This window comes from Rhineura floridana, chromosome 7 (assembly GCF_030035675.1).
Source record: "Rhineura floridana isolate rRhiFlo1 chromosome 7, rRhiFlo1.hap2, whole genome shotgun sequence".
Classification (NCBI taxonomy): domain Eukaryota; kingdom Metazoa; phylum Chordata; class Lepidosauria; order Squamata; family Rhineuridae; genus Rhineura; species Rhineura floridana.
The window spans coordinates 43,146,730-43,173,753 of NC_084486.1; the positions used below are offsets into that span (position 1 = coordinate 43,146,730).

At 39.1% G+C, this 27,024-nt stretch overlaps 1 protein-coding gene and 1 long non-coding RNA gene across 15 annotated transcripts in view; one reads left to right on the forward strand and one right to left on the reverse strand.

Annotated features, from left to right (window-relative positions):
- Positions 1–813: 813 nt before the first annotated feature.
- On the forward strand, positions 814–26,113 carry LOC133388881 (uncharacterized). Of its 2 annotated transcripts, XR_009763967.1 has the most exons (6): positions 814–903; positions 1,876–2,057; positions 8,083–8,171; positions 13,058–13,108; positions 13,352–13,473; positions 24,921–26,113. It is a non-coding gene; the product is annotated as an uncharacterized LOC133388881 (long non-coding RNA). The 2 variants fall into 2 exon arrangements; XR_009763968.1 differs by lacking the exon at positions 13,352–13,473.
- The window catches only part of PRKG1 (protein kinase cGMP-dependent 1), a 1,123,517-nt gene continuing 1,103,603 nt past the window's right edge, over positions 7,111–27,024 (reverse strand). For all 13 annotated transcript variants that reach the window (XM_061635360.1, XM_061635359.1, XM_061635362.1 and 10 more), the window contains 5 exons: positions 25,605–25,768; positions 19,510–19,632; positions 19,148–19,210; positions 18,325–18,391; positions 7,111–13,221 (listed from right to left, as the gene is read on the reverse strand). In XM_061635360.1, the coding sequence (XP_061491344.1) occupies positions 13,123–13,221; positions 18,325–18,391; positions 19,148–19,210; positions 19,510–19,632; positions 25,605–25,768 (516 nt within the window). In that variant the 3' untranslated portion in view covers positions 7,111–13,122. The remainder of the gene's footprint in view (positions 13,222–18,324; positions 18,392–19,147; positions 19,211–19,509; positions 19,633–25,604; positions 25,769–27,024) is intronic.

Sequence of the window (27,024 nt, forward strand, 5' to 3'; positions counted from 1 at the left end):
TTACAGGTTGACATGCTTATTGTGGTGCAAGCTTTGATGGACTAGAGTTCACTTCATCATATGCTGAAGGGTTATCCTCAGTTAGTAAGTCTATACAATACAAGCAAAGGAGAAACCTTCTTGGGCTTTTTGAATTAGTACTCTTTCTGCCCCTCCCCCCAAAAAACCCACAGAAGAATTAGGGGCTGGTAGTTACCAGAAGCCAAGAGTTCCAGTTCTGAGCACCAAATCTTTTATCATATGCTTTAATTAAATCATGAAATTGTAACTTAAGCGCCTTTCTTCCTTTACATTGCGCTTTGGATTCCAAGCTACCTAGGACTAGGTTTGTCAACCGCCCCGCCCCACCCCGCCCCGCCCCGCCCCGCCCCGCCCCGCTGTATGAGAAGAAATTCAGCTTTCCCCAACATGCAGACACAATGACAGGTGATACACTTTTGCCCCATTAAAGAGGAGTTTTAAAGCAAAGATGCCCTACCAGGAAAAAAGTTGGCAATCCTATTTAGGGTATCAGTTACCATACAAATGGAAAACAAAACATAAATTTGGAGTCTAGCATTGTGTGTGTTTAAATAAGTAGACCACAGAAGATTGTTCAGTCCTTCCCAGCTCTGGCGAACAATTAGAAGCAGGAGTGTCCTTTCAGATTGGTGGGAGGAGACAATGGCTGTAAACACACTAGTTGGCAGAACAAAGTGTTTCCATTAGCCACACCTGGCGGGGGGAAAGGGTTAATCTGCCAATCAGCTGCAAGATCTCTTTGAAGCTGAATAAAAAAAGCACTCAAGGAAAAAGGGGCATGGTTTGACTAGCATTGTGTGTGCCTGTTTTCAGAAGGAAGTGGTAGAGATGCAGTGGAACTGGCGGAACAGTGAATGTGTTTCTTCTTGGTGACTCAATAAGGTCTAAAGTTCTGCCTCTATTATATTTAATTTCATGTTGTGATTACTTTTCTTTCTGTACTTCTTAACTAACATAATGCTATCAACAGAGGACAATTAATTTAAAATGTTTGTGTGCCCCCCCCCTCAGTATTTAGAACAATGAGATGGCTCGAGGTATTGGCAGCACCTAAGGCGACTAAAGATATCCACATGTTGGCTACAAAGTAGTACCGGAGTGAAGACTATTCCCCAGTTAGAAGATATTATGTTTTCCTTCTCTCACCTGTAATCATATATACCACGTTGGGGGGGGGTGGCTACAGTTTAGTGGTAATCTGCTTTGTATGCAGAAGGGCCTAGGGTTAGCTCTAGGTAGGGTTGGAAAAGACCACTGTCTGAAATTCTGGAAGGCTGCTGCCAGTTAGTGTAGACAATACTGAACTAGATGGACCAATGGACTGACAAAACATAAGGAAACTTCCTATGTTCCAAACGGGTCATTGTACTCTTTCTGCACAAGAGCATCACCTCCAAGATTTGTAGTCCTCTTTAAATGTTTTAGGGCTTCTTTGCACCTTCTGCATAGGGCAGAAGTGGAATTATGGTGGCCAACTCTGCTCCCCATCCTCTGCGTATTGTGTAATACGTAGATACAATTGTACATGTGCAAGCACACTGCAGTCATGAAATGGAACATGCCAGCCTCCTCATTTGGAAGAAGTCGGTTCCATCTTTGCATAAGGAATAATTTATTCAATTGCACCTGATACACAGACACAGCAGTTACCCTCCCTGGCATCTCCAGATGAGGCTGGGAATGTCCCGTCCGAAACCCTGGAGAACTGCTGCCAGTTGGTGCAGGCACTATTGCGCTAGATGTACCAAAGGCAGCTTTTTCCACTTGGAGTACCCACAGTTTGGCAATGAACCCTCATTCTTTTGTGTTTATTTACCATCTGTGTTTTGGTACATACGAACCTACTCCGCTTAGGTGTGGAGGGCAACGTTATCCTAGACAGAAATTCTCATGGAAGCGGAGAGAGTCGTTGAAAATCTTAACGCGCAGCTGAAATCTTACATCCCTCGCCCGCTCCGGAATTCTCCTGACCAGCCTGTAAATACAAACCTAGACACTGAGGCGAGATGAAGGGAAACCGTGCATGGCAGAACTAGGTAAGCAAGCAGCCGCTCCCCTTGGCCAGATATAAAAGGCAAAAACGCGGGAGGGGGGCCGGGCTGTGGTTGTACTAACTAAAAACCAAACAAACCAGGCAGCCCCTAGTGGCCTCGCAGCGCGACGTCTGCCTGGAAGCCGAAAGCTTGTCGCTGCCTTTGGCGCCTGCGCTCTGTTTTCTCAAGTCACCTCCGGGGGAGCGATTGGTGTCAAATGAAGCTTGCTCAGGCCTCTCTTTGAAGCGCGGAGATCAAACAGCTCGGAGACCCCAGGCCTTAACCAGCCGTTGAGCCCGGCTGCCGTTTCCCGTTTGCTTGTTCGGCTCATCCCAGACGTCGTGCTCAGCACATTCGAGCCCGCCCGCAAGCAAATCCATTCACACGACAGTGGGCGCTGTTCGCTTCCCCCAGTCAGTTCCCCGGCAAATAAACAAGACAAGTTCGATGGGGTTAATGAGAGGGCGGGAGATGAAAACGGCGACAGCGCCTACTGGCGCTCATTGAACAAGCGCACGACGAAGACGGGGGAGAATGCACTCGCTTGGCTCCCTCTGGTGGAGACTTCAAAGTTTTGGCATGTACGCGACCGTACATGCCAAAGGGTTTTTTTGTTTTTGTTTTGGTCTCTGGCTACAAAGGCCAATTTATAAATTTTCTCAGAAGACCACTCAGCGCTTGTTTTCCCTCAGTTTGACCAGTTTCCCCAAAAACTTTGTGTGTAAAATAATTGGCGCACACCGGTGAATAGAGGATAAAATGAGGGCACGCTCTGTATTTAGGCTCGCCAACTTTTTAAATTATGACTACCACATGTAAAAGCAGAAAAAGAAAAAACCACAAAATGGTGTGGGCATGACCCCACATCAGCTCCCCCATCAATGGGGAGAAAAGGCACCTACATCAGCCACTGCAGCACTCTGCAGCTCTCCTCCGTTAGAACAGATGTGCAGGTGGGCAGCCAATCGTGGCATCAATGAATGTGGGCATGTTTAAGGGAGGTGTGTTCAGTATGAGACACAGAGAGTGCACGCAATGCATATAAAAATTGAACAGGAAGAACAAATAGTATCTTGGGTATGATGGACTTTTGAAGGAATATTTACCGAGACCCTTCTGGGTCCCATAAGATGTACTGACTGGCGTCTGTGGGCAGCCCCTAGATGTTCTCTGATCTGTTTCTGACTGATCCTATGCAAAGTAAGATGTGCCTATGTTTGTATACTGAAGCAATATTCTCCTCCCCTTTTTTCAAGTCACAAATAACTATCATTCATCTACATGGGCAGGTGTTTTAGTGGTGGTGGTAAAGTGTACCAGTAATTTTTGGGCACTAGTTTGTAAGACCAGGTAAAACAGATGAGACCAGGATTTCCATTTCCTTTTACTACGTTGGAGAAAAGTCAGCCAGAAATGTATAACAATACCCCACAAGTAGGTTTGACTACATTCAGATTAATTTTATCTTGCTGCTGGAAACTTGAGTTAGCCAGATTTAAATTAGTCAGAAGGGTATTTTTGTTCCTCTTTCCCCTTACTTGTTTTTTTTTTTCAAGCTTAGTCTCAATGTTGATCAGTGAACTGGACAAGCAGTATAAGATATTTGCAACTAGCCTAAATGAAAAGTGGCCTCTTTCCCCTTGCAGATCAACCTGTAACTTTACTCATCAAAAGCCCCTAGTTTTCATAGGGTTTGTCTATAAAAATGCCTGATGAGGCAAACTATGTTAATTTTGTGCAATAGTGCACTGCAACACTGGCTTAAGAAACTGGTCTGCATATGTTCAGTTTCAAAAGCTGTTCACAAAGCGAGAGGAAAATTCAGTAATTGGAAAGGGTTCCTTATGGTTTTTGAAGTGGAAGTAATGGCATGCTATTGAAAAATTAGTATGAATTTATTTTATTTTGAGTATGAATGTATAAATACAAATTTCTATCTTTAATCTGTGCATCAAGGAAATGGAGTTAATAATTAGATGATGTAGGACCTTCTCTATAATGATACGGTCTCCCATCAACCTTAAACTTAAAGTAGATATTCCAAATTTTATATCTCAGTTTAGTAAGAACATGTGAAATACTTCAATTTGATATTGGCAAAAGGCACTTAAATTTTATTTGGGCATCTCTGCTTTTTTAGAATCTAATGAGGAAGAGGTATTATGACTCTGCCGCCCCCCAGCACCCTGCAGTTAACATACTTTTTATAGGGACAGCCAGGAAAACAATTATAAACCAGTTACCAAGGGCCCCATCTTGGTTCTGTGCCTCTTTTAAAAATGGTGACAGGCTGTGAAAATTCTCTTGATAAAGTAAAAAGGGGACAGAGCAACAGGGATTTAATACCTATAATTCATTTGCACAATCCTTCAAGTCTATAGCAACATTGGTTTTAAATCCTATGCTGACTTCAAATCACTTTGTCATGAGATGATCTAGTGCATGGCAATACAATCTTCTGTAAGAAGCTAATCCACGCAGAGTTTAACACTCTCTGAATGTATGTTGCACAAGCTGACTGCCAGTATTGCTTATAGGCTCAAGAAGGTGTGATATGGTCCTTGGAGTCCACAGATTTTTACTTTCATGAAAAGCAAAAGAAACCTATCCAATATATGTTGTGGAAGAGAGGAATGAACATTTATTCAGATGCTATATCTGAAACTGTTATTTAAAGAAGCATACAGTGAATGTATGCTGTAGCCTACATTTTTTGCAGCCTGATCCTATGCATGATGCATGATGTTACTTGATCTTACTCCTTGGTAAGTGTGCATAGGATTGCACCTGTTTTGTACAATCCTATGCAGCATTAGGCACACTGCCTAAGCCCATGATTTTTGTATTGTTCTTCCATGTGCCAATTACAGAATTCCTGATGAGCTGCATGAGATTGTTCCAGATCTTATGTCCCCTCCTAACATTGTTAAAGGATGCAGCAGCCACCTAATCTGTAAGGAGAGAATGGAGCATTACAGTGGCACTGAGATAAATGCATTCATCGCTAGGGGGTTCCATCAGGTCTTAATTTCCCTTGCACTGAGGCATGTTGCTTAATTCATTCCGATTCCTTTGAACAGTTTCTCAATATTCCCAGAGAGCACAGGCAATTCATTTTACTGATTTCCTTCAGTGAGGATAGATAAAAATATCATTAAACTTATCATCCGTATGAAAATGGTTTCGAAGCCAGAAAGAGGCAAACAATAAAACCCCACAAAATTGCACCAGTACTGACTTCATCAAAGCAGTGCAGATTACAAATGTTAATTTCCCTTAAGAGCTGGGTGTTTATTTTATAAAATACAATCCTTTAATTACAGCAATGTAATAACTGACCACCCACAGGCATCATTATTGTAGGCAGGATACTGTCAGATTTTGCAAGGAATTAAAGACCAGGTAAGGTCACTAAGTGGGTAGAGAGAGAAAACCTTTGTGATATTACAAACTGCAACACTGTTTGCCGTACCATGGATTTGCTGCATTATGTCTTGCATTTGGTATCATGCGAAGGGGTGTTTTTCAGAAGAAAGGGGAAATAGGCATCCTCACCATTTCTAGAGTGATTTGAGATTGCATCGCACAAAGATGGCAAGCTAAGCCTTCTTAACTTGAAAATTATCTTTTTTCAGTGGAATCTACCCCCTGCACCAATAACTTCATGCCTTAAATTACATTGTTGGTGCTGCATTCTATTTCTTATTATAAATCAGTCAAACGCTTATTATTATGACTGATAGGAGGGACTGCCTACTTCTTCATAAATGTGCCCAGGAGTTAAGATCAGCCTCTGAGGCCCTGCTCCAGGCCCCACCACATACTGAAGTAAGGGTTGTAACGACAAGGTATGGAGCCTTTTCCAGTGGGAGAAGAAGAGATAAAGATCTGGCCCACCAGGTTTTAAAAGGTTCCCCATTCCTGGGGTAGTACGTACTCCTGAGAAAATTGACCATTGAATATGTTGGCTAGGGTTGATAGGAGTTGTAGTCCAATAATATCTGGCTAACCCTGAAATAAGGTTTAAAAAGGCACTGTTCTACCAATCAAGTGGTCCCAATCTGGCTAAATCTAGGTGTGACTATCATAGAATAGTAGATTTAGAAGGGGACTATAAGGCCATCGAGTCCAACCCCCTGCTCAATGCAGGAATCCAACTTAAAACATGCTCAGGTGACTGTCGAACTGCCTCTTGAATGTCTCCAGTGTTGGACAGCCCACCACCTCACTAGGTAAGTGGTTCCATCATTGTACCACTCTAACAGTTAGGAAGGGTTTCCTGATGTTCAGTTGAAATCTGGATTCCTGTAGGATGAGCCCATTATTCTGTGTCCTGCACTCTGGGATGATCAAGAAGAGATCCTGGCCCTCTGTGTAACAACCTTTCATGTACTTGAAGAGTGCTGTCATGTCTCCCCTCATTCTTCTCTTCTTAAGGCTAAACATGCCCCGTTCTTTAGTCTCTCTTCATAGGGCTTTGTTTCCAGTCCCCTGATCATCCTTGTTGCCCTCCTCTGAACCTGTTCTCATTGAACTAATTCCCATTGAAAACATTGGTTTGGTTAGGTATGACTAATGTGTACTTTTGGTTTCAGAGGCTCCTATGTATGAATAACTATAGCTGGAATGGCACAAAAATCAATTGAAGCAGAATAATCCTTGGCTATACAGTGGTGGTGGCAGGATGTACAATTTAGTCTATCTGTCCTGTCTGTCTGTCTGTAGGACCAGAATCCACAATCCAGTGAAAGAACTGAGCACAGGACAATAAGCTGTTTTTCTTAAGCTAGTATTAGTTCTCAGTGCTGAATAAAAATCAAATGACAAATGAAAAACTATTTAGAATGCAATTGTAAATACACTTTTTTAGTGTGTTTAGGGTTGTAGTCTACCCCAAGCGTTCAGCAGTCAACTTTTGTGCAGGCAGGAGTGGATATAAAGTAATCCTGGAATTCCCATTTGGGTGATAAGCTCTAGAAGGTAGAAATGTGATACAAGGCAACACGATTCAAAAGTAATTTTTTTAATTTCAACTCTATAAAGTATACAACAGGCACTCGGCAATTACAGCTGCAGGGAAAATACAGAGCAAAACAAAAGCAGTTAAGTTTATGATAAAAAGTTTTCTTTAAAGTCTACATCAAAAGAGTGCAACTGGTCAACGACCATTTGATGAAAGTGTATCTTGGACAAACAAAATTAAATTCTCTTTCATGTAGAATTCTTATTAAGAAGAAAACCAAAGGAAGAATAGCCATTAAGATTATAAAGGAAACCACCAGTGTAAAAACAGCATACATTGGAATAAGTACGGTAGTAGGCAACGCTGAATCAATTTCCCTTTGCTATTAAAGCCTGAAACATCAATGTCTCAGTGCTGTGGTCTGTTTATGGAGTGGACTGTTCACAGAGGAAGAGGACGAATAACACACTTTCAGTGTTTAGCTTTCTAAGATGTACAACTGAGAGTTTGTCTCAGAAACATTTGCATATACAAGAAACTCATAGAAAGCACTGGTCCTGTTTTGTTCAGTGGTGCAACAAGATTCACTCCTTCTGCAGTCATTGGTTTCACAATGAGAAGAATATTGTGTGGTGTGAATTTGACAAGTCAGTTTGCTAATCATTGGTCTGATTGGAATATTTTTGCAATGGAGTCTATTATAAAATGTGATATGTTAGAACTTTTACTGCACTACAGTTTTAAAATTTGCACAGCTTAGCAAAACAGGAATACCTGTATACAGACTGATAGTATGTCATATATTAATTTGACCTGCACATACATTTATACATTTCACAGAAATGACGCTGTATCTCATTAACAGATACACAGCTCTGGTACATTTATAACAGAAATAAGAGAACAACTTCATCATTTCTGTAATTCATCAATATTATATAATAAAGGCTTATAAACTGTTAGCCGAAAGAACTGTAAAACGCAGCAAGCTAAGAAAGGACAACATTTTGAGGTGTGTTTGTCTTTGTCATGCAGCATAACACCAAATTTGTATTTTTTTTATAGGATGCCATGAATTTAAGGCACTTGCAACAATGCCAAACTACTAGATGATGATCTAAACTATGGGACAGATGAACAACGGTACAGTTGACGTAAGTTTCAGTAATACTGACAATTATGACATTAATTCAAGTCTACTTTGATCTAAAAACGTTACCTTACAAATAAGAAAATGAAAGAATAATGCAATGAAGTTCTAAATAAAAAGCTATATGTGTACCACAAAATATCAACACGAAAAAATATCTATTTACATAAATATTTGTTTGTGGTCCTATTATTAAATAAGAATTTTCTGTGGATAATGCAGCACTGTAATAAGCTACAGCTCACCTGTACCTTTAGAACCCAGTTCTAGCAAATGTGTTTCCATTATGACAGCAAATTTCCTTTTATGCAGATCCATCATTATTCTATATATTTAAGAGGAGGAGAGTCCCAATTCCAAGCACATTTATAGGGAATAAAGTCTACCAGAATGAATGGGCTTTACTCATGAGCAAATTTATCTGAAGACTGCAGCACAAATAATAAGTACTCCACATACTATATCTGCTAGGCAGATGGCAAGCTTTCCATTCCTAGCAGTAAAGGGAAGCTGGACTGGGGTCATTGTGTGGTTAGTTTTTCCACTCCTGCCTGCAGCCACTAATGATGTACAATGGGACTGAAGAAATTTGTAATAGTATGGCTGTGGTTGAGCAATGCTTCATGTTATAGCCAGAGATGGAATACTCACCATGGGATGCCATTCTTTTGTGAGATGTGCATTGAAAGAGTGACATGTGGACTAGTTAAGATGCTACATTGAAATGTGAATGTGTGTATGCCTATATATATATACATATATATGTAAATAAAATATATTACTTATAAATGCAGGGTTTATTAATATACATATGCTAGCTTAAGATATTTAAAATACATTTGGTAAAGAAAATGCAAGTGAGTGATATGACAAAATAAATTTGTATTAAGTGCACACTGCACCAAATTTATATTATTGAATGTGGCTCCAGGGCAAATGGAAGGAATCAAGCATAATAATTCATACCAAGCTCACTTTGAAATTTTCCTTGCATAAATATTATTACATTTGTGTGTGTGACTCTCTTCAGCTGAATGATTTGGGATGACGCATTGTCATCAACTCTTTAAACTGGAGACAGTATGCTCTTATGTATATAAATAGGAAAAGTAAATCAAAATCAACAAGTTTTGCATTTTAGTTCACTCACTGTAGATATATCACTTCAAAACTGGGGTTCAGAGAGTGCTTCTTAGAAGCGATTCCAGCTATAATCCAGAAACAGGGTGACTTTTGCAAATTTGACTATGGTAATGTTCTAGCCCTAGTATCAAATGTCAGGAAATGCTTCAGGCGGTGTTTAAATGCTTAAGTTGTATCTTTAGAATTTATGTGCTGGATGGTGTCTAAAAATAATTGGCAGATGTGGCAAATGCTATGCCATACAGGTTTAATGAGCAGCAGAAATGATCAATAAGTGGTGCAGTGCTTCTTGTTGTCTCTTACCGATTTAGAATTTAAAAAGCACAAAGCTGACTATAGGTTTTAGGGGCTTGAGCTACATGAAGTCTGTTCTAGAAAACTTGGTATATTTACTTATTGGACAAAGCTGTATATCTGTTTAGAAAGCTCTGTTCAAGTTGTGACCAGCCTCATGAATGTGAAAAATTGTCAGAACTTTCAAGATAACAGAACCCAGTTTAATGTTTTTGACAAACTGTGAAATCAGGGTTAATTTTCTGGTTAATTTTATAAAGAAAAATCCAAGCCCCTGGTTTTTCTACTTATTTAAAAACAAAAACATCCATTTTGAAACTTAAGGTTGGATGCAGAACATCAATACATGTTGGACTGCTGCAATTGTTAGAGTTTGAATGATGGAAGGTCTGTGGAGATGGCTGCCAAATGTGGATTCTGTAATAATTTCTGGTATACAGTAAAGTACCTCCAGTAGTTTGATATGATCGGCTCCAACAGCAGCAGGGCTGTATTTTTTTTTTACTTGACTTATCCCTGCTTTACTTACCCATTTTTTAATTTTGACATCTTATATTTGTTTCTTTATCTCTTGACCAATTTTGGAAGAGTGATAAATTTTAATGAGCAAATAATTACATGCCCCTTCAGCTTAAACACAACCTAGAACTTAGGAAATGGAAATCTCTCTGTCTAAGAGAGGCTGTCTCATTCCTGCTAATGCCAGTTTTGGCCAGAACAACCCTTAACAGTTCATAAGACGTTGTGCAAGGAGGTGTGTGTGTGTATATGTATGAGGCTGGGGGAAGACCTGTCATATTATAGTGGTGCAAGGCTTGGAAGCTCTGAAGCAGACTTCAAATGCTGCTGTATTTGCTTATGGTGGGATCCTGGTGTCCCCACAAATATTCCTATATGTGCTGGAAGCAGAGTGCTGATTTCTAGGATTGAGCTGTTCCTGGCCACCAATGCTTCTGGTTGCTATTTCCTCATAATTATATTGCGTGGATGCTATCATAAATGGTGGGAAAGCATATTTTTTAAAAAGGATAATTATTTTGGTTCTTTCTATGAGGAATGAGATGGAAATGGGACAAGTTTGCTCTAATGTATATCAGCTCCAAAAGGAATGACTCCAGAAAGAGTTATGCTAATGTCAAATGTGCAAAAATACAAAGAAGGCTATGACATCTTTTTTCTTTCCTCAAACCCACATGTTCACTTCTAATGTATAAGATCAGAAGCCCGATGGCCTTTTGGGCAACTGAAAAGATTGATCTGAAAAGCTTTTGAGGGCTTTTTTTTGCAGTAGTTTGTATTGAGCTAGTAAAAAAACTGCATTGCATCTAAGCATCACTTCTGGAAAAAACAATACTGAGAACACAATTATGCTGTGTTTCCTAAACAATATAATTATAGCCCAGAGAGTGGGTCTAAAATGCTACATTAAACAAACTGGGCTGGATCCACACTGAGACTGCGATCCTGTGCATGCTTTGCTGTGGGTAAGCCTCTCTGAAAATAGTGGGATTTACTTCTGAATAAGCATGCATTGGATTGCCCTGTAAATTGGTTGAATTTAGGTCCCACTGAAATCAATGTGGCAAGTTTGTCATGATTGAACTTAAGCCCCATTAATTCCAAAGAAAATGAAATACTGGAAAGGGCAAAGCAAGAAGAGGTGGTATAATGATAAAAGAGAGAGGCTAGATACAAAATAATTAGAGAGGAGCTAAATTAACTCATTAAGAGCAAAACTGGAAATGAAAATTGCTTTTGTTGGATTCAAGTTGTTGTGAGAGTAGTGGTGTTGCTTTGAGAAAAATAAGGAATGTGAATTAGTGCTCAGATGGGTTTATTTTCAGATGGCATTTCATATTATGTTATGGCAACTTAAAAGTGTGGGCTATTTTTTATTGGACTAATAAAAACTATGTCATATGTATAAGGCTGCTTTAGCAGTTAGAGTTCTTCATATGAAGGTGTAAATATACTGGAAGTGCACAGTTGCTTGTGGATGTCATACAAACTCATGAGAATCTTCCCTGACATTGATATCATTGCTCATCTTTGTTTTTAAAACCTATTTTCAAAAAAAATACACAGATATGTTTGAAGACTCAAACATAGTAGGTATGATTCACCCAAAGTGAAGCATTTTAAGGTCTCATTGATTTCCATAGGATAAATTTAAGCATGTGCTAAACTCTCCCTTTAAAATAATGGGATTTTGAAGTGCTCCATTTCAGCTGTTCACATTGCACCCCATAGTTTTAGGTTGATGACTTATGATTTTATTATTATGCTTCACAGGGAGAGCTGAGTTACTTAACATTTGAAATGAATAATCAAAATATAGCTGCATAACAGTGGGACGAAGAGGCTTAGTAAAATAGCAAAACAAAACAAAATGATGTCAGTGCTGTGAAGGCGCAGCAAAAATGTATGTGTGTATCTAGAGATTATTTTTTGTGTTAAGATTTTAATTGACAATCATATTTCTTGCTACATATTTTCCTGAAAAATGACTGGATGTTTGGTTATTTCACGGATAAAAAATGTACATAGCACCTATATAGTATGCAGTGAGTCTTGCATGTTTCCTCATTGGGCTCTAAAAAGTAAATGCTATTTTAAGCTCAGTTTTAATGCCTATTAGACCAGTTGGCTGCTATCATTTCCTTTCTAGGACCTTTCAATAAGCACATTTTCTTTGTTTATAATATAGTTATTATATATGTGTAAAATGAATAGTTTTATGAATAATTTTCTACATGCTCTTATGTAGCTGTACCAACAAAATTAAATGTTAGATATACCATTGTTCTCAGACACATCTGAGAACCGACCAATGCATACTTGCTGTAAGAGTTCGACAGAAAATGTAGCGGTTGTGCTTTTGTTATCAGTTTGGGGGGGAAAGCACGTCAGAAATTAAATATAGAAAAAGATAACATTCATTTTTGTCATGAATACTGCTCGAAAAGAAAGACAACTTATAGCATTGCTTTGACATGAACTCCTAGACCAATAGCTTTGTGGTCCTTCTTGGTTTATTATGCTGGCCTACTTTAAGAGGCCCAATACACTCATTTTGCGCTTTGGGAGTACCCCAGATTCTATACTGTAGATTCTACAGTGTAGAATAAGCTACAGTACTTAACATTTCAGAACAGAATTAGCAATAAAATGATCTTGCAGCTAGAATTATGTGCATCTTACTCTATCAACTTTCAAATCATGACTGGAGCATAGCAAGTTCATTACAATGATAGAAAACACATTTAATTACTGGTGAAAAAGGCTTTGCTTCAGGACCACCATGTCAACTGCTATGTTAAGTTCAAACAGAAAACATGTGAAGAGCACTATTGTCATCTAAGCAAGAAGTCCTAATGCCACTGTAGTTACTGTAGCAGCATCAATCAAGGCATCATGGTGACCCCGAGCACTAATCCTTCCCAATTCCTTCAGGTCTGCTGGCAGCCATGTCTTAGGAAGCTGTCTTCAGCAAGGCAGAAGCAGGTAAGAGAAATACATTAAAAGTCTGTGTCCCATCCTGAGTTGTCATCAGGTGGTGGTTCATCGTTGTCCTCAGGGAAGCTATCAAAATTGCTTGTATCTGTTGGAGATGCAACCTGTCCAATGAAAAATATTAGACCATTTGTACTGTTTGTTGATGATGATTCATGCCAAAGCTGTTGTGTCTTGAATCTTTAGAAATTTTCTGATTTCAAACTATGACCTATTTATGTTACATGCATACAGGTGAGAAGTCACGTTGCCACTAAGAATGACAAAGAACAGAGAAATCTTTGAAAAGAACAAAAGTTTAGATACAACAGTTTCCATTCAGATACTACAATTTTCATTTATAGTACTATCGTGAGGTGGGCTTTTAAAAACCAATTTCTGTGAATGAATATATAATGTGTTTTGCCCTGCAATGCTTTCTGATTACGGTTTGAGATCTGACAAAATAATGTAAATGTTTCTTACTGACTGTTGATGGTCCCCTGGATAAGAAATTACCTGCAGCAGTGGGATCTGAAATGCTTGGAATATTGTGTGGGAGAAGCAGGAGTTGCTGTGGCATTTACCAGCTTGGAAAATACATAGAATGACATGGGCGACTGAGGTATAAAAAAGCCAAATATATATTGGAGAAGGTATGATAGACATAATACAAGATTTGTTTCCATTACATTTTGAAATGAACTGATGGTGTGTATTGAAATATATAAAAATGGTTGTTCAAATGGATAAATAAGAACCAGTATAATTGCCAGAATAAGCACAACCATTGCAAGAACATGGAAGTGTAATCAAAACCCTAGTAGAACAGAACTAATTAGAAAAATTGGGGATCAAATAGCAATGATTAAGTGCATCACAAATATAAAAATATATGTTGGTATTATAAAGGTGGAAACCAATGATAAATAGGTTGATTTGCATGACACAGTAAGCCAAACTATGGTTTACCAAGACTCCATCAACATGCTGTAGCCAAGGTTTGTTCTTGGTTCCCTTTATGGTTAGTGAGGAGAGAGCTTAAACACGAGTCCCAGGTAAGATGACCTGCTGAGCCAAACCTTGATGGCAGTAAAAAGGACCTGGGAGGAGCAAAGAAGCATTGAGCCCTTATCCAGGAGCCCAAACATTTTTGCAGTCTCATTAAGCCATAGTTTGACTTACCACATCATGTGAACCAGGTCTGTAAGATCTATATTTCATAATTTTTTTTTCTTTGGGGTTGGGAAAAAACTATGTTGGTAGTGAAGAATCTGTGTAATAAGCAGATGTGCAATTATACAGACATGAGAGTGGCTGTATACTATAGCCAGAGTGGATTTTTCACATTCCGCCATTCTGATGCTTCCCATAAGCTCATTTCAAAACAAAACCTTACAAAACGTATAGTCCTGAACTCAGAAACGCTTGCTTAACAACCCTGTAAATTTTCATGGCAATACACAAAACAGTCAGAGAGAATCGAGAGTTCAAAGTCTAAAAAGAGAGAAAACCCCCCCGAGCCCTTTAAGACTTTTTTCTGTCAGAGTTCTCATAATTTGTTGAAATTCATTAAAAATCAGCCATGTTCACAGAGTACCTGTAATCCTATTACTGACCTTGCCCCATGCTCTGACCTTCATCTTTTGCAGTTTAAAAGTTAAAAAAAATATGCCTGGCTGATTTCTAATTAATTTAAGCAATTTTGCATTGAACTGAATGATAGTGTCGGGCATGCTCAGTAAGAACCAACTGTCAGTGTTCTAAAAGCCAGACTCACAGCTGCTTGGCTAATTGGGGCCACACCCACCCCAGACTTTGAATTCACTTGAAACAGTCATGGCTTCCCCCCTAAATCCTGGGAAGTGTAGTTTGTGAAGGGTGCTGAGATTCTTATTCCCCTGACAGACCTCCAGTGGCCAGAGTGGCTTAACAGTCAGCCACTCTGACTAAAGGTCTGTGAGGGGAACAGGGCATCTCCTAGCAACTCTCAGCACCCTTCACTAAGGTTTTTTGCCTGTTAGTGAATATGCCTATATTGAGAGATGAAGGTACATTCTCAAACCACATATATTTAATTTTTTTGTTCATATTAGTATATTTTGAAAAGAAGAGAAACAACAGTTGACAGTGTTGAAATTGGAAACATGGAGAGGGGAACAGAGAGAGTTGTGAGTTCATTGAAGGCAAAACATGTTGGGGTGGTGGAAGGTCTCTCTCTGCGGATCCATACATCATGATGGATTTTCTACCTTTTAGGAGTGTCTGTTTGTCTTCACTTAGGTTCTGCTTGTATATTTGGAAATAAAGTAAATAGTACAAAGAGGACTTAAGTCTCTAGTGCTCTCTCATCCATAGGAAACTAAACTTGGTGATGCTCCCCCTGGAATTTTTTCCACTTGTGGAAGTGGGGAGAATGTAATAGTTGGTACCTAAAGATAGAGGGGAACCCACTGTTTCCAGAAAACTAAACTTCATGACTCCTAAGAATATTTCAAGGTTTTGTACATTTGAAAATTGTTAATTCATCCATAATTTGTTATTTTAATTTGTAATTTATATTTATATTGGGGATTTTCAAAATGTATGGATTGCTTTCCAGTATATCACATGAGCCACAGATTGTAAGGTAGGCAGAAAAGTGGGTGCTTCAGTTTTGTTTATAGTGAATTCTTAACATAAAATCAGAAAGTAAAATATTTAAAGCAAATTTCACTGTGGGTGTGAATCTGAATTAAAAATTCAGTTTTATTCAAGCACTGGAAAATGCCATTTGGGTTCAGGTCATAAAACTTGTGCTTTCAGGGTATACATTGTATAGATCAATAATACAGGAAAAGGCTGTTGGAGATCTGAGAATATTTGTGATGACAAATGTACATGCATTACCAAAAAGAGTCTAATGTAAGACGTATCAAATCAGATTGTATCCAAAGAAAGATAAATCTTAAAATGGCCACAGTTTTAACCATTTGTCATTTTGGAAAGATCTGTGATCCAAAAAGGTGAATGTTTGCAGGGTAGTAACCAAAGAGGGTTGTCTCTTTGGTCCTGCCTAGTTGGAAGTTTGCCCGCTAAGAATGTAAGAAGAGTTTCTTGGATCAGGGCAATGGCCCATCCAGTCAAGCTGTTCTCACCCGTGGCCAACCAGATGTTTATGAGAAGTCCACAAGCACAACATGAATGCAAGAACACTCTCTCCTCCCATGGTTTCCAGCAACTGGTGTTCAGAAGCATACTGCCTTCAGTCATGGATGAAGAGCACCATTATCGTGGTTAATAGCCATTGATAGCCTTTTTCTCCATGACTTTCCTAATGCTCTTTTTTAAGCCATTCAAGTTGGTGGCCAACACAGCCTCTTGTGGGAGTTAATTTCATTGTTTAACTATGCACTGTGTGAAGAAGTACTTTCTTTTCTCTCCTTAATCTGCCAGCATTCATGTTTATTGGATGTCTACAAGTTCTAGTGTTATGAGACAGGGAGACAAACTTCTCTCTCTCCACTCTCTCTCCACACTATACATAATTTTTTTAAGTGAAGTGAAGAAATCTTTATTGTTCAAAGCCATAGGCCACCACAATTAAACAAATATAAGAAAATACAGAATACATATTTAAAAACAGATCATAATTTTATAAACTTTCTGTCATGTCACCTCTTACTTGCCTTTTCTTTAAACTACAGTAAAAAGCCTCAAATGCTGCAACTTTTCCTCATAGGAGAGTCGCTCCATCCCCTTGATAATCTTGGTTGCCCTTTTTTGAATCTTTTCCAACTCTACAATATCCTTTTTGAGATGAGGCAATCAGAATTGTGCACAGTATTCCAAATGTTGTCACACCATAGTTTTGTACAATGGCAATTTCATTTTTTATTTCTTTTCTAATGATCCATGGCATGGAATTTGCTTTTTTCACAGCTGTCTCACCCTGGGTTATCATCTTCACTGAGCTATCCACTACTACCCCAAGGTCTCATTCCTGGAAAGTTGCCACCAGTTCAAACCCCATGAGCGTAAAGGGAAATTAAGATTTTTTTTTTGCCCCGACATATATCACTTGTTTTACATTGAACTGCATTTGTCATTTTACCGCCCATTCACTCAGTGGTGAGAGGTCCTTTTGAAGCTCTCTGCAATCTTTTTGTTTTACCAATCCTGAACAATTTAGTATGATCAGCAAACTTGGTCACCTCGTAGCTCGTCCGTAGATTATTTATGAACAACAGGTCCCAATACCATTCCTTGACTCCAGGTTCTACATCCCTCCATTGGGATCTGCCCATTTATTCCTACTCTCTGCTTCCTGTTACTTAATCAGTTCCTGATCCACAAGAAGACATTGCCTTTTATCCCATGACTGCTAAGCCTACAAAGACTTGTCTCCCTGCAGCTGCAGTATGACCAAAGCAGGAAGTATGTCTATGAAGAGTTCTGATCTAGTGTTAGGAGTTTTGAGTTCTAGTACAGAAATAGCTGAGCTTCTGTTTGCCATCTAGACTAGTAGCAATTGGCATCTTGAGCATGTGGATTACAGGTGATTGGTGCTCTGATTCTGAGTTTCAGTCACTCATAAACCATGTTTGGAAGAACCTTTGGTATTACCACAAAAAAAGAGATTTGTTGCACTATTGTTCTTTTTTATTTTGTTGATTTTATTAGTCCTGGTTGTCAATCAGCATGGGGATTAGCACAGCAGTTGGATGACTTGTGGGTGTTAGGTATGCCTGACGCTTTCAAAAAGCCCTTGGTCTGACAGCAAAGGCATAGCCTTGGCCACTGGCATAAAAATGTAAGAATCTAGCAAGTTGTGCTTCTTGCCAGTTGGGAATGAAATAAAGACCATGTTGGAGAGACAGGAGGAAGGAGTGGAAGGAGAAACACATAAGATACATAAAGCTACCAGGCTAGGAAAGAACAAGCAGCTTTATTAAAATAAAACAAACAAATTTGGAAATATGTCTCAGTCCAAGTTTCAACCTCTATATATGTGCGCAAGCTCTAATGCATCAACATCAATGCCAGGGGAAACTCTGCTCATGCACCCTTAATGCATGCCTCTGACAACAAAGTCAGTGGGAAGCATGTTTATGTGTAAGCTCCAGTACAGCTGGAGGCCCATGGAGCTTTCAGTAAAATCTGTTGGTTATTTTAGCAGTGGTTGTCTCAAGAAATTTTCTCCACTTACCAAATGGCATGTGTAAACAAAGAAAAAATGGTGTACTCACACTTGGTATTATAGGAGGTGTCAGTGTACCTTTTCTTAAACCTTCCCAGTTAAAGCCTTCAAACCACCTAAAAACAGGAGAATTCTAATATAAGATAAGGAGCAGGATTAAACAGCATAGTTTCAAATTCTGAAGGCACTGATATACACCCATTAATATTATCTGTCAGTTTTATGAACGTCATGCTCTTTTCTTTGTGTTTTAACTACAGGGAATATTCTGCAATACCAACATGAATTGCTGTTTTTGTACCACTGTTATCTATTTAATATTTAAGTTCTAGCAGTATGGATAACGTTGCACAGAATAGAAAGGTGAATAATTTCTGTTCTACTAAAATCGTCATGTCATGTGAACTGATGGTGCTACTGTATATATCTAGTAATACCAAATATATAGTATTTTCAGCTTAATCAAGGTAGGAGGGGTGGTATAAAGGTGAAGCAGATGAAGGAAGGAATAGCTGGGATGGAATAAGGGAGGTGAAACAGGTAGCAAGACTGTGATGGTCCATGAAAGGCTAGGCTTTGAAAAAGAGCTGCATTTTAATAAGATTAGCAGAGGGAAAGGAAAAGGTGGACTACTGTAATGTGGGAACAACATGGAAGAAGGAGACATTAGCAAATAACCATGCCAACAATCACATATTTTACAAAGTTTGTTTGCCTTGGTACATCATTTTCAGACTATAGATGAGCATGCACTGATGTGGCTGGTGACTAGGATATGGCAGGGACTGTTGTTTCTTATGCCATCTGTAAAATGTCATGTGAACTGATGGTGCTATATATCTAGTAACACTTTTTCAACATCTGAAACATACTTGTGCTTTTGAATATCCTTGACTCCATTTTTCAAGTTCCCTAATCTTTCTGATGGGTTGTCCCTGCAAGAAACACACACACACATGAAACAGAAGGGAATGAGAAAAAAAAATTGGGAAGCAATGCCATATTGTTCTTATTTTATTTATGTAAACATTTTAAATCTTACTGTTCTTGTCAAAACTACCCAAGGTTGCTAACAATCAAACTAACAAGTCTACTGGTAAGTATGTCTAAGTATAGATCACATCCAAGAAAAACAGCATGCACAACTACGTCTACAAAATACAGCCAATATGAGAACAGCAAGAATGTATATTCCCTTCTTGACAATACTAAAATGCATCTATAAAGTGTTTACCTGCATAGTTTTTTAATTAGGTTAGCAGCATTTTTGGCAATCTTCTTTGGAAATTCAATCATGTCAATCCCCCTTAGTATGATGTTATAAGTTTTCATGGGGTCTGGGCCTGAGAAAGGTGGACTACAGAAGACAAAAAACCCACAACAGCACTGAAGTTAAAATCTGCTTTAAAAAGCCATTGTACATTAGAAAGTAAGGCAGAAAGACTATTGTACTCCTGAGAGAACGTTCAATATTTTTTCCCAGTTTATGTCATAATAAATCTTTCATTTCCTAAGGCAGGTTTTCCTAAAGTGGTCGATATTGACCCCCTGGGATTGATAGGACTGTGCAAGGGGTGAATAAAGTCTTAGAGGTTGAAAAGGGCCTAGGAGTGGGAAAGACGTTTATGAGGTATAGTGCAAAAATTTAATTAGGAACTATGTGCCTCAGAAATCAAGGGCATTTACAGAGTGTAGCTTCCTGGTCAATGAAGAACTTCTGTACTTAATGATTAATAAGAAGATTCCACAATACAACTGTCACTTGTTTTGCTTTCTTATTTTTTGCATTTTATGCTTCCTAGTAATAGTGACTGATGCTTAATACATGTTGATTATATATTGATATTTTTAATTTCGTTTACATTCAAAAGAATTTGGGTTGGAGTTAACGGCAACTTTATAAGAGGTCTGTGTACTCAGACGTTTAGGAAACCGTGGGCTAAGGGAAGTTGAACCAGGTTTATCCAAGCTAAAATTAGTGCTGTTACCAGAATCTATACCATCTAGGGCATCTTTCCCCAACCTGGTGCCCACTAGATGTTTTCAGACTACAACCCACAGCAGTGCTGTGCTGGGGCTTATGGAAGCTGTCAAAAACATCTGGAGGCAGCAAGTTGGGGAAGGCTGATCTAGGCCTTAAAAGCCAGCGATGCCCACATTACCAGCAGCAAATATATATTACCTGCAGCTTTAGACACAGTGAAATATACATTTTAAGGTGATAAACATGATTATATGCATATTTATTTAAATTGTGTATGAGAGAAGTTCTAAATGCATAAACACCGCAGATCTAACACCATAATGTGATCATTATATGACCATATTTCTGTATATATGACAAATAATTTTATGTGTCTTTACAAAAGCAGGGACTACCATAATACTGTATTCATATAATTTTGCATTTTATATATATGGGATGAGATTTCACTTGAAAATCTTGCATGTTATTAGAATATTTTTCTAGTTCTACATGGATTTAAAAAACCAATGTAAACATCATGTTAGTGAAATCTATAAGAATTATTCTGTCTGAAGAAGTCTACCATTCTAGAAACGTTGAAATCATCATGGTTTAACAGCCAAAGGTATTTCAAAATGCACCAATCGTATTTTTGACCCTTTCAAACAAACTTAATTTTAACATGTAACAATTCTGAAAATTCACCTGTACTGGAGAGACAGGTGTTCTCAGTCAAGCCCTTTTCTGTGTGCTTAAAGTTCATGTATACAAAAAGGAAAGGACAGGGTGCCTTATGACCCCCCCCTTATGTGAAATACTGTCTTACTCAGCAATGTTTCTTTTAACTTTTACATCCCAAATGCTCAGCTGTTCTCAACTAGGAGTGTTAGTAGCAACTGTTGCTTATCGAGAACAACCAACGCACACAAGTTACTGAACATTCACTAATAGGCAAAGAACCTTGCAGTTTAAGAACGTACCTATAGCCCACAGATATTTCTTTATCAAACTTTAAAAAGCAGGGAAATTGGGCAGCTGTAGTGAATGCACCAGGGAAGCAGGAGACCTGACCTCCTCTCTGAGATATTGTACTGACCTACACATTTGTCAAAATGCAAACATAATTTGGGTTGGTCTTTCACAGTCTAATCCACTTGCTGTGTAGCTTGGAAGAATTCGGTAACATGTGCCTCTGAGCATATGGTGAGTGATGGCAACACCTGCCATCTCCAAAGATGGAGAATTACATTTTTGTATGTTTGTTGGTGTTCTTCTTACTTTGCTTCATTCCTGTGTTACTGTTGTTTCTACAGAGAATCTAATCTAGACAATTTTATTTCTTCATTCATCCTAGAAGCCTATGTGAAACTTATTTTTATTAATTTCAAAGCCTTTTTATTGGTCAATGTCATATGATGGTGAAGATATTTTGTGTTTCAAATTGGAGGTTATGTTCTATTTCTATTTTGGGTTCATTAACAGCTGAATCTGAAACTGTATTTTGATGTAAAATCAGACTTATTACAATATGTTGCTACTTAAGCAATGACTCTAGCTGCTGGAAAAAACAAACTTAGCCTGCCCAAGATGCATGTTTTCAGCCTGCTATGTTTAAACCACTTCATTTAAAGCAAGGAGGGTACAGTCAATTAAAAACATACACCACACATAGCATTTTGCTAGAATATATTTCACCTCCCACTGTTTTATCTTGTGCAAACTGAGACACTCCTCATGTCCACTGGGGACTATTATGCAGAAGTCAGTGCCATTATTCCACAGTTATTTTTGGAGTATTTTTAGTGTAAATTTTGCAAAGTGTTGCTGTACTTCACATATTCACAAAAATAGAAATGATTTCCTATAGGAAACTTCACTAAAATTACAAAGTAAATCAGACATATTTAAAGCGACTATCTGAACTATATCAACTGTCTTAATAATGTTGCTTCGTCTCTGCTAAAACAAGATCATCACAGGACATGAAGTGGATTGGACTGTGAAAGACCAAACCCAATTGTGTTTCCTTTTTGACAAATTTCTAGGGCAGCACAATATCTCAGAGAGGAGGTCAGGTCTGTTGCTCCCCTGGTGCATTCACTATAGTTGCCCAATTTCCCTGCTTTTTGGATAGTTGGATAGAAATATTTGTGGGTTATAGGTAAGTTCTTAAACCGCAAGGTTTTTTGCCTATTAGCAAATTTCTCTGCTTTTTAATCTGGGAGGTAAGAAATGGGATCCTGTGCAAGTTTGCCAAGAATGGATTGATCATTTGCATGCTTATTGAGTTCAGTGGGATTTACTCCCCTGCAGTCATGTTCAGGATAGGTGAAACTGACCACAGGGGATTAGGAGGGGAGGAGGAAGGGAGGGCAGAGGGGAGGAGGGGGAGGGGAGCAGGCAGAAGGGGGAGGGGAGGAGAAGGTCAGGTTTGATCATTTGCATGTTTATTGAGTTCAGTGGGATTTACTGCTGTGCAATCATGCTTAGGATAGGTAAAACTGACCAGGGGGGAGGGAGGGAGAGCTAGAGTGGGCAGGGGAGGAGGAAGAAGGAAGAAGGGAGGAGAGGAGGAAGGGAGAGGACAGGGGAAGGAGGGGAAAAGCAGGTCTGATCATTTGCATGCTTATTGAGTTCAATGGGATTTACCCATATGCAATCATGGTTAGGATAGGTAAAACTGACCATGCCGGTAGAGGAGGGGAAGGGGAGAGGAGAGGGAAGGAGAAGGGGAGGGGGAGGGGAGGGGGAGGGGAGGGCAGGTTTGATCATATGCATGCTTATTGAGTTCAGTGGTATTTACTCTCATGCAATCATGCTTAAGATAGGTAAAACTGACCATGGGGAGGGGGAGGAGGGAGGAGATTGGGTGGGTGGGCACTGGGCAGAGGGGAATCCCATTTCCTTTCCCAAAGGAAAACATTGTGAACAGGATCATTGATTTTCAGCGTTTTCCCCACCTTTTTATTCAACAGCAGGCACATGTAGCCACCCACCCAAATGTAAACCAAAGCTCTCCCTGGCCGCATTTACACCAGACTGTTATTTCACTTTAGGCAGTCATGGCTTCTCCCAAAGAATCCTGGCAAGTGTAGTTAGTGAATGGTGCTGAGAGTTGGTAGGAGATGCCCTGTTTCCCTCACAGAGCTTCAGAGTGGCTGACTGTTAAACCATTCTGGCCACTGGAGCTCTCAGTGGAATAGGAGTCTCCTCTCAGCCCCTTTCATAAACTACACTTCCCAGGATTCTTTGGGGGAAGCCATGACTGTCTCATGTGAAATCAAAGTCTGGTGTGGGTGTGGCCCCCTGATTAGGTAAGCCCAGCAGCTGTGAGTCTGGCTTTTAGAACACTGACAGTTGGTTCTTACTGAGGTTTTGTTTTGAAATGAGCTTATGGGAAGCATCGGAATGGGAAAGGGGTTATTTTCAATTTAACATTGTGGAATGAGAAAAATCCATGCTGGCTATAGTATACAGCCACTCTCATGGCTGTATAATACCTGTAATGTTAATTGCCTTTAATGGGCCATGTTCCCCACTACCTCTCCTTGTCTCACATAAAGAGACTAATAAGGAGGCCATAAGATCTTGTGTAAAAAATTGGTCTCTATAGCACCATTTCAGTCACTCGTGAAGTGCATTTGGAAAACATATGTTTCATGGGAGAGGAAAGCTGTGATTTTTACACCTTGGTGGAGGGCCCTTTAAAACTCATATCATTGGATTCCAGTGCTGTAGATAATAAGGAATATCTGAAAAATAGTCAGTGTTCTAAATAATTTTATTATTTATTTATTATTTGATTTATATCCCGCCCTTCCTCCCAGCAGGAACCCAGGGCGGCAAACAAAAGCACTAAAAACACTTTAAAACATCATAAAAACAGACTTTAAAATACATTAAAACAAAACATCTTAAAAACATTTTTACAATCTTTCAAAACATCCTTTTCTAAAAAAAGGTTAAAAACATAGGTTTAAAAACGTATTAAAAAGCAATTCCTACACAGACACAGACTGGGATAAGGTCTCAAAAGGCTTGTTGAAAGAGAAAGGTCTTCAGTAGGTGCTGAAAAGATCAGACAGCACCTGTCTTATATTTAAGGGGAGGGAATTCCAAAGGGTAGGTGCTGCCACACTAAGGTTCGTTTTCTATGTTGTGCAGAACCGACCTCCTGACAAGATGGTAGGCCCTCACCTGCAGAGCGCAGTGAAAGACTGGGTATATAACTGATAAGGTGGTCTTTCAGGTATCCTGGTCCCAAGCTATATAGGGCTTTGTACACAAAAACTAGAACCTTGAACTTGGCCCGGTAGCTAATGGGCAGCCAGTGCAATTCTTTTAGCAACAGGGTGACATGTTGGCAATACCCTGCCCCAGTGAGCAGTCTTGGCATCGCATTTTGCACTAGTTGCAGCTTCTGGACCAACCTCAAGGGCAGCCCCACATAGAGCGCATTACAGTAATCCAGCCTGGAGGTTACCAGTGTGTGGTCAACAGCCACTAACCATGACCAAAACAGATTTGGGATAATATATTTCTCTAGCATAATTCATAAACTGTAGCTTGCTAATGTTAAAATAATAAGGCCCTATAACATGGCATACTAAATTTACTTCATTTTGTCATGTATGAGTTAAAACTGAGAGAAATTTCTGTCAATGTTGTATATTTTACAGGCACGTAGAGATCAAGTGGTGATTTGTCATAGAATTTTGAAGATACCGGAAGATGCGAACACTGAAGATTATATGAAAATTATTATTAGAAATTGTTTCTGTACCATTTCTTAGTGGTCAAATAGCTCTATAGGAATACACTGTCCTTTTACACTAGGTGTGGCTAACCTGTAGCCCTCCAGATGTTGCTGGACTCCACAACTTCCATCATCCCTGATCATTGTCCATACTGGCTGGGGCTGATAATCCAACAGCATTTGGAGGGCCACTGGCTAGGCACCCTGTGTTAAATCATTTTTGACAAATGCTTATGCTGCCCGTCTTAGAAATGTGCAAAGAGACTGATTTTGCATGTGGTTTTTGTTGCATAATAAATGTTTGCCAGAAATGGAGATAATAGAATTTGTTATTCTGTACCATAGTTATCCAACCTTTCCTTTTCTGCTGGCTGTTTCAGACCCTTTATTTGTTAGAATTCTGACTGCATCAGTGCAAAATAATAATGAGCAGTGTCAACAGTAAGTTTTTAGACCCTTTGTGCCTGTGTGTGTTATCATAGTGTGAGGTTATCATAGTGTATGCGAGCTCTGAACCTCTAGTGCTCCTAATCAAAGTGACAAAGGCAGAAATATTCTCTAATTTGCTGACCTATTTTTATCAGTAACTTCAATTCAATACCCATACCTGCCAGTCAAGAGTTCATACATTAAGATTCCCAGTGACCAGTAGTCTGCTGAAATGTCATGACCTTTGTTCAGGATGATCTCTGGGGCTACGTACTCTGGAGTTCCACAAAAAGTCCATGTTTTCTTTCCAAATCCTATTTTTTTTGCAAAGCCAAAATCAACCTGTGAAAGAAGGTTCACAAACCCATCAGGAAAGAAAAAATAAAGAACAATTATACAGGCACAAAGGCTTGAGGAAATGATAATGTTTTGCTTAGAATAAACCAGTTTAGAAGGAAAGGTTTCATGGGAATTTTCTCAGAGTGAAAATGTTGATTGCCACATAGGGCTGTCAGAGAAAGCTATGTAGGAAAATCTTTTCAGGTGTAAGATTTGTAAAAACAAAACAAAATAAAAAGACTATTCTCATCAGGGAAGATGAGTACATAACAATAGTTTAATAGGTGGTCAACTATTTATCTATTGTAATTGGTTATTTTAAGTAGGAGCTAAACTATATAAATAATGTAGAGTAGTGTTAGGCACCATGTGGATTGTGTTCATCCACATAATATACTTGGTTTTCCCATAGTCCTGAACATGCAAAGGTCCAGAAAAAGTAACCATGTGCATGCTTGAATGTGATCTAAGATGGCCTGCAGACCATATGTTACTCCTCATTCAGGGTATTTCCAATTATGCCAATATTAAAATTACTATGGGGATTCCTAGAATAGAGCCGCTACTTCTCACATTCCTCTCAGTATTCAGAATTCTAATGGAGGGAAGTCTTTTCAAACTAAGTGTGGTGTGTGTTCTTGCACTGACATTCTTGAGTTGACACACAGGAATTTGGGGGGACTTTCAGAATGTGGGAAATCTCTGCAAAGTTCTCCTCAAATACTATCCCTTCACTTAAGCCTTGACTAAGGGTAAGTGCTCAAATGCAGTTTGATAATATCATTAACTGGTGTCAGAAACCAAAGCCTAGGCCCAAGCTGATTGAAGCCTGATGCATTGTTACTCCTGCCTCCACCCCCACAGAGGCCTTTGCAGCCTTCCATCCTCTGTGGGAGCAGTGGTGGTAGTGGCAAGAAGCACGTCTTGCATTGCTTGGTTGAGCCTTGGGTTGATGGTTCAGGACAATTATTATTTATTGTTGTTTAAATTTCTATCCTGCCTTTTCACACTAAGGGTCCAAGAACAATGATGTCCATCTGAAGGTGTGGTCGAAGAATTGCAGGAATAATGTATGCCATCCATGTCATCTAATGGGTGAGATGTATTGTGACATGTATTTCCATGTACTTTGTAACTCTGGCTCTGGAACAAGACTTTGAGTTCTAACTCAGTCCTTTCACATATCATAACCAGAGCTTGGAAAAGTTACTTTTTTGAACTACAACTCCCATCAGCCCCAGCCAGTCCTATACTTTGAT